The 8,119-nt window shown below is 45.5% G+C and overlaps 1 protein-coding gene and 1 long non-coding RNA gene across 5 annotated transcripts in view; one reads left to right on the top strand and one right to left on the bottom strand.

The window, feature by feature from the left end:
* MORF4L1 (mortality factor 4 like 1) overlaps nt 1–8,119 on the top strand; it is a 37,071-nt gene that overhangs the window by 18,574 nt on the left and 10,378 nt on the right. For all 4 annotated transcript variants that reach the window (XM_019533906.1, XM_019533904.1, XM_019533905.1 and 1 more), the window contains 3 exons: nt 2,667–2,755; nt 5,383–5,484; nt 7,318–7,406. In XM_019533906.1, the coding sequence (XP_019389451.1) occupies nt 2,667–2,755; nt 5,383–5,484; nt 7,318–7,406 (280 nt within the window). The remainder of the gene's footprint in view (nt 1–2,666; nt 2,756–5,382; nt 5,485–7,317; nt 7,407–8,119) is intronic.
* The window catches only part of LOC109309228, a 22,721-nt gene continuing 14,943 nt past the window's right edge, over nt 342–8,119 (bottom strand). Inside the window, exon 3 of the long non-coding RNA XR_002100847.1 lies at nt 342–473. This is a non-coding gene — a long non-coding RNA (uncharacterized LOC109309228). The remainder of the gene's footprint in view (nt 474–8,119) is intronic.

Here is an 8,119-nt window from a genome sequence, read left to right as displayed (position 1 = left end):
TGGATCACCCGCCTATCTTCTGGCGTGGATGCTTTGCCCCAAAGTTTGGTGTCATCTTGGGTGATTGTGCAACTGACTGTCTCTGTCTCGGGGCAGAGGGGGGTGAAAACAATAGGCCTGCTAGCCCCTGCTGTGGCCACAATGTTGGCTACAAAGGACCAACTCGCAGGATCATCATAATTATAGTTTATTAAATGGATGCAGAAGTCAGATCATAAACCTTGAGGCTGACACCACTCGTACAAACTTGCAGTAGCTAGTTATGAACACTAAGCACTGATGTCAAGATATAGCTATCCCCAAGTGCTGGAGTCCACTGTCGATGGCCAGTCGAGGCTTCTTTCAGTCTGTTGTTGCTTCAGAAGGAAGTAGCCAGCTGGTCCTTCTGGCTGGACTGGCAGTGTGCTGGTAAGGTCAAAGAGGGCACCATTGGGGGTCATTCTTCGCTGCCTTTCATCCCTCTCTGGCAGACTCTGACTCCCCAGTTCTTGGGCTTACCCAGTCCAGGGGTCATTGACCTCGTGGGATGTCCCCCTTGGTGGCTGCTGGATGACAGCTGTCAGCCCCGGGGGTCATTCCTGCGAGTATGTGTAGTCTTGGGAGTTTGTTGATGAATTTTGATTAATTCACTGCTGTGTTGAATAGGGTTCTGGGATCGGTTGATTGGGGTGGGGGGGAATTCAGTCCCAAGAGTCAGTTTCATTAGTTCAAACTGGGGCTTTTGTATCTTTTTAACTGTGAAGTTTGAAGGCTCTGTATTGATTCTTTCCTTTCTTAGCCTGTGGTTTAAACCTTGCTCATTAATTCGTTACCATAGCTAGCTACTGTGTTACACAATGAATCCGTGATTCACTCAGGGACGACTGTAACACAGTAGCTAGTTATGATAATGAGTTAATAAGCAAGGATTAACACACAGGAAATCACAGACTAAGGAGAGGAAAGAAACAATACAGAGCCTTCAAACTTCACAGTTAAGGGTACAGAAGCTCTGGTTTGAACTGATGGATGCTGGAAATCAGCTCTTGGGACTGAATACCCCCTGATCAACAGCTCCCAGAGCCCTATTCATCATGGCAGTGAGTTAATCAAAATTCATCAACAGACTCCCAAAACTGCACATACTTGTGGACATGACCCCCAGGGCTGACAGCTGCCATCTAGCAGCCACCAAGGGGGATGTTTGATGAGGTCAATGACCCCTGGATTGGGTAAGCCCAAGAACTGGGGAGTCACCACAGTCTACCAGAGAGGGATAAAAGGCAGTGAAGAATGACCCCCAATGGCACCCTCTTTGGCCTCATCAGCACACTGCCGGTCCAGGCAGGAGGACCAGCTGGTGACCCCCTTGTGAAGCAACATTGCACTGAAAGAAGCCTTAACTGGCCATTGATGGTGGACTGCAGCACTTGGGGATAGCTATATCTTGACACAAATGCTTAGTGGTCATAGCTAGCTTGTGTGTGTGTGTGTGCACGCGCGCGCATCAGCTCCAAGGTTTATGATCTGACTTTTGAATCCATCTAATAAACTGGAATTTTATGATGATCCTGCAAGTTGGTCCTTTGTAGCCAAAATCGTGGCCGCAGCAGGGGCTAGCAGGCCTGTTGTTTTCACCCCCCTCTGCCCCAAGACCGAGACAGTCAGTTGCACAAGCACCCATGTCATGAGCTTTGCCTGTCAGCAGCCAAAGGTGCAGGGTCCCAGGACTCTCCTGCATCCATCTCCTTGACAGCTGGCAGGCTTTGTGGCCTCAGCAGGCGCTAGCAGGCCTGCAGTTTTCACCCAGCTGTCCCTTTTAACACCCAGTGTCACCCATGTCACAAGTTTTAATTGTCTGCAGCTTGAATACAGTTTCCCCCGAACTGTTGCACCTATTTCCTTGAAACTTGACAGGCTTTGTGCCCTCAGCAGGGGCTAGCATGCCTGCAGTTCTGACCCCACTGTGGCTTAACACGTGCACATGACATGAGTTTTTGCTTTCAAGATTTTATGGTGCTGTTTCCCTGAACCTCCTGCGCCTATCTCCTTAAAACTTGACAGGCATCGTGCCCTCAGAAGGGTCTACCATTCCTGCAAATTTCATCAAAATCAAACCAGAAATGACAAAGTTATAGGCTGTTTTGATTCCCCCCCCCACCATTCTAGCATATGGGCGAAATGTTGAAACTGGGTCCAAACGGTGAGACGTTTTGATGGAACTGACCAGCTGTTTCAGCTGGAAATGGACCGCTGCCTTGTCGCGCAGCCCTCCTGCTTACCTACCTGGCGGCCCTCTTGTCTTGGCAAGTTTGTGTACAAACAATCAAGTCCTTGCCTTTCTCTAAAGGTGCAGGGTTTCAAGAAGTTAAGTGAATAAAGGGTATCAAACAATAAGAATGCACTTTTGGTAGGAAAAAATGATTAAATCGAGGCTTCCTAACCAGTGAATTAAATCATAATTTAAATTGATTTGATTGAAATCAAACCCACCCTGTTCATAATGCTTAAGTTAAAGGAGTAAAAACCTTCTAGAAAAAGGAATGATTTTCTTTAAGTAAAAGAAGTTCATCAGAGCTTTGAGACAAACCTGGGTATACTTGTGAAAATTAGTATTAAAAGGGAGACTTGTTTGTAAGCTGACATATTTTATACATGCGCTGACAATATGACTATATTTTGTGTAGCTCCTGGAATTGGGGAAGGAAGCAGTAGCAGTGAGACTCCCCAGCCTCCTAGGAAGAAAAGGGCTCGAGTAGACCCCACAGTTGAAAGTGTAAGTTCCTTCAAACGTTCGATGCATTGTCATTTTTAAAATTGGATTTCAGCTTTTGGGCAAGAAGTTTGTTTTCATTTGTTGTTGCTGTGTTTTTTTGTTCCCCCCCGTTGAGGTCTGCAGCTTTTGTCCACTTTATTTCTGTGATCTCAGATGTGACAGACTGGACAATTCATGGAACAGTTGTTGGGTGTTTTGTTTTAACTAAATTGATTTTAGAAAAATGCAAGGGTGCAAAGTAGAGGTATTTCAAACTCCTTTTACTTAGCTCCTTGTTTTCCCTGCAGGTCTGGTAGGGTCTGATTAGCATCATAATGCTTTGACACTCTCTGGTACCTTAGCAGTCTGTTAATGAAGGCTGACAGTTGGGAATATTTGATCTTTTGTACTTTAGTATATGCCTGTTGCCAGCTGACAAATTAAACCAGTGAGTTGGGAAGTAGCAGTTGCAAGAACTAACTGCAAAAATGCAAAACCTGTTGTAACTTTGATCAAGCTGATTTGCTGAAAGCTGATCAACTCTATTGCCTGCTCCGCTCCCTCCCCTCCTCCCCCTGCCACTGAATGATGCTGGTCTCATGAAGATAATTGCAGCTGTTTGTTAGTACTCCCTGTATCATACTTATTGATGAAGGAGCCAGAAACTTAATGATAAATTAAAACTTCTATTTGGTCACTGATATCTTTACTCAGACTTTATAACTTGGAAAGTTTGCACATGTTCACCAGGACAGTGAAAATTGATGTTGGTGAGGCTTGCATGCTTAGACCCTGGTTTGGGACTGAACCCTCTGGGGTCCTGTGAGCTCCACATGAGTGCTAGGTGTGGTTCTCAATCCAGTTTGGGGAGCCTCAGTTTTTTTTGCGAGTATGTGAAAACAGCACAAGCAAATGACTTCTCCTGGTGGAATCAAATTTACCTACCACACAACGATGTACACCTTGCTGGGGTCGTTTGATCCCAGTACTCTTTCCTGCCATGGCAGGGAGTCAGACTAGATGATCTACTCGGGTCCCTTCCGACCCTAGAAACCTATGAAACTATGAAATACAGAAAGTAAACTTCTTCCATAGGCTAGCCAATTACCTGTCAAGAATGACGGACAGATGGGGACAGTGGCCCATGTCCGGTGAACCATTCCCCTCTCTTCTGGTCTGGGCCTGCATGTGTGTCCTCTGACCTATGCCATGCCTCCTGGAGGAGTTTCCTGGGCTTGGATTTGCCCCACAACTTGGCCCAGTCAGGGCCCCAGTGAGACAATCGGAGCTCAGCGGCTCGCCAAGGGGGGGGCCTGTGGCCCCCCAGTCTGTGCATGGGGCAAGGGCAGACTAGCTGCAGGCTGCACTCAGCCTCTGCTCTGCCTCACTGCCACTGCTTCGACAGTGGCGCGGCACAGTGCCATGTGAGTCCCGCCACTGGGTGGGCTGGGTAGCAAGGCACGTGGTGCTCCACCGCACTGCTGTCAAAGCGTCAGCAGCGAGGCAGGGAGCAGAGGCTGAGCACTGCCCGCAGCTGCAGTCTGCCTTTGCCCTGTGCAGACTGGGGGGCCATGGCCCCCCCCGGCTCCCCAACACTGCACATGTGGAGGAGATGCTGGGTTCTGATAGTCTGTTGACCTGGCCCACCCGGGGCCCCAGTCATCGAATGGGGCCCTGGCTTGGCTGGGCCGGGTCGGGGACGAGATGGAACATGCCCGTCTGCCGCCTCCCCTGAGCCCTGGTGCAAAGTTTTGCATGCGCCGCTGATTGGCGCGTGCACAGTTGACCCAGAGTGTGACAGACTAAGACTTTTATTATATTTGAATGTTGAAGCCATTGTAGCATTCTGTCGTGTACCTGCCAGAAATGGCTTTTCTTCAATAGTTAATACTGAATTTCCAGATCTCGTTCTCCACACAGTTGTTTTACTCCTGCAGGAAAAAGCAAGCATATGGAGGAGAATGCCCTAATGCATATATGTGTGAGCATTTATTCATAGTTGTGAATATGTTGCAGGCTAAAATTTGGGAGCTTTGAGGCTTTTTTTTTTCCTCTCAAAATACTACTTCCTATGTATGTCATAGATAATGGAATAATTCTTAAATGCACACAGATGGAAACGGTTTTAATTAAAAAATCTATGCAAGTGGTCTTTAACAAAATGGTTTTTTTTGTTTTTTTTTGTTTTGATTGGCCACGACAAGTTAGCTTAGCAATTTGTCCTCCTTATCTTGTGAAATATATTAGATATGTGCCTGGAGACCGAGTCTAAGCTGAGCTTGTAGAGCATTCTGTAACGCACGTCACTGGAAATACCTATTTAAGATTGACTTCTCTTGCTGTTGAATTGAGGGTTGTAAGCATGAATTCATGGGCAGTTAATTGGAAATAATGCTCCCAGCTGCAAAAGCTTTAAGTATATATGTTAACAAATGAAATGAGCTGAGTGCTATAGTAGAGTTTCTGGGATAGTGGGTTCTGGTTACTGTCAAGCTAAGTGGAGCTGAATAATCTTTCACTTAATCGGAGAACTTGAAGTGACAGTAGCAGCTGCATAGTTGTAAGTTTTTTGTTCAGGAAAACAATTGCTCTGCCTGGGTGCAATAAGCCAAGAAGAGAGGATGACTTTTTCCCTCCCACCCTTCTAGGAAGAAACATTTATGAACAGAGTTGAAGTAAAGGTTAAAATTCCAGAAGAGCTGAAACCATGGCTTGTTGATGACTGGGATTTGATCACAAGGCAAAAACAGGTACATTTTTTTTTTAAATGTTATCTTCTTGCTGTAAGTGCATTCAGTGACATGTCTCCTCCAGCAAGGCATAATGGAGCAATCAGTTTGTGACTTTGCCTCCCCATGGCCTTTTTGACTCTCTAGATGCCCTTAGATTCTGCCCATAGTTCATGGGTGGGTACCGCAGCCCAGCACAGCTGCCTGTAATCTTCCAGAATAGATTCTAGTGTCTGGACTCCGGCTGGCACAAACTAAATGTTAACTTGCCCTTTTTAAACTCTTACTAGCCATAAGTGTGGTGTCAACCTGTGTGTATTTCTTGAGTCTGATATACTGTAATGCACAGTTTACTCTAATGGACAGAAAAGGTTGGTCCATAGCAATGCTTCCTTATTGATGTTGATGACATTTCACATGTTTAAATTTCAGGACAGAGGAGGAGTTGAGATCTTGCCAAAAGCCTAGGGTGTAGCACAAAAAAACAGCTTTCTAAGCAGGGAGGCTCTGTGGAAACCACCTCTGGTGTACCTGTGCAGGTTACTGTTAATCCTTGTTCTTCGTTATTTAAATCCGAAATAAGCTTTCATACCAATTGTGTAGGTAAATTTAAACTTTGCTTGTTTTTTTTCTCCTGTAATAGACTACAATCTAGCTCTCTTTCAGTTCAGGACCTTTAATGAGTTGTGACTAGTTTCACGTGCTGAAACCTTAGTTAATAAAACTGACAAGAATCTTACGGAGTGATAGAAACCTTGTGACTGACTCATTTTCTGGTAAATTGACTGGCTTGTTCTGATGTGAGCACAGGCTGTCACTTCTCATTCCTGTCGTAGACCATAGCTTTGCTCCTGCAGCCGTTGCGCAGCCAAGGCTCCCTTTGAAACCAGTGGGGGTGGGAGGGTGTCTTCCCTTGTCTACTTGCTTTTGAAAACTTGTGTGACACTAAGGCAAAGGAGCAGTAACCATAACTTGAGTGACATGGAGCTTGGGTCTTTTTCCTACCAAGCTTGCTTCAGTACTGGTATCCTATACAACCTGTGTTCTAGCTGTGGGGACTTAACAGTCCAAGAAGATCCAAAAAGTATAGCTTGCTTTTAATGTTAAATTCTAAATTCCATCTTGATCAAGTTGAGATTTCAGTCCTGATGGAGAACTGAGAATGACAAGTACTTGCTGTACTGCTTCACCTTGCAGTAAATTAAGGCTAGTTGTATAGGTGCAGGAAAGTGACTTGATGGATATATAAGGTAAAAGTAGGGTCCACAGTTTATAGGCACAGCCTGGGTAAAGTGGTGATGAGTCACAGACATCTGTAAGGAGCAGAAAGGGGAATATATATTGACTTGCTGGTCACACAGTGCAAGTCTCAGCTGCTAACAGATTTGGAAAATCATACTTGAAAGGTTAAGGTTTAGTATGTAAAAGTGTCATAGTACTCCCTATACAATACTCCACCATCTCCCTGGAGCGGAAGTCTGCTATACCTAGCTATCATGAACTTTTTTGCTCTATTCTTGTGTCTTTCAGGCTACTGCTGCATGTTGAGTGGTTTTTAAGAGATCTGCTTAAACAATAAAATGAAGTTTTTTTTTAAAGCCTAAAAACATGAGAGGACAAAGGGGGCAATGCAGGAAAGGTTGGCTATAATTTGATACTGTCAGTCACGAGGCACATGCACATTTTACTGGAGTATCTCCCAATAACAGATTCCATGAGCCACTAAACGTTTCTGAAGAAATCTTTTTCTTTGTGTTTCCTTGTCTCTGTCGTAAGTGGTATGCTGACTTATAAATATTATCTGCAGAAGTGTGATTTGCTTGCATTAGTCCAGCTATACTTTGTCTTTCCTAGCTCTTTTATCTTCCTGCGAAGAAGAATGTTGATTCAATTTTAGAGGATTACGCGAACTACAAGAAATCACGAGGAAACACTGATAACAAGTAAGTGTGAGCCCCTCCTTTTTTAAAGGGATTCTCCTGAGCATGTCTGAGCCATTAAAATAAGTTTTTGCTACAGTTATGATTGCTATATTCTCCCTCTGGATGGATCCTAGAAAGTTAGAGTGGAAAGGGACCTCAGGAGGTCACATCTCACTGTGGTGCTCTGGTGTGGTGCCAGAGGAGTGGAAAAGGACCAATGTGGTCTCCATTTTCAAAAAAGGGAGGAAGAAGGGCCCAGGAAATTATAGGCCTGTTAGTCTTACCTTGGTCCTGGGGAAGCTCTCTGAGAATTATCCAGGTGCACATCTGCAAAGGGGCAAGAAGGGGAGTATATGCTTAGGGGCAACCAACATGGGTTCATTAGGGGCAGGTCCTGTCAGACCAACCTGGTGGCCTTCTATGACCAGGTCACAAAAGCCCTGGACACAGGTGTTGCGGTGGATGTAGTCTTTCTGGACTTTAGGAAGGCCTTTGACACTGTCTCTCACCCCATTCTCGTTTAAAAAAAAATTAGGACATTGTGGTGTCAGTGCCTACACAGTGAGATGGGTCACCAGTTGGCTGGAGGCCCGCACCCAGAGAGCGGTGGTGGACGGGTCATGTTCGACCTGGAGGGATGTGGGCAGTGGGGTCCCCCAGGGCTCGGTCCTCGGGCCCGCATTGTTCAACATCTTCATCAGTGACTTGGACGATGGGGTGAAAAGCACCTTGTT

This window comes from Crocodylus porosus, unplaced genomic scaffold (assembly GCF_001723895.1).
Source record: "Crocodylus porosus isolate Cpor-Errol unplaced genomic scaffold, CroPor_comp1, whole genome shotgun sequence".
Lineage (NCBI taxonomy): Eukaryota > Metazoa > Chordata > Crocodylia > Crocodylidae > Crocodylus > Crocodylus porosus.
The sequence above is the reverse complement of the archived record's forward strand: the minus strand, read 5'-3'. Positions and strand labels throughout refer to the sequence as shown.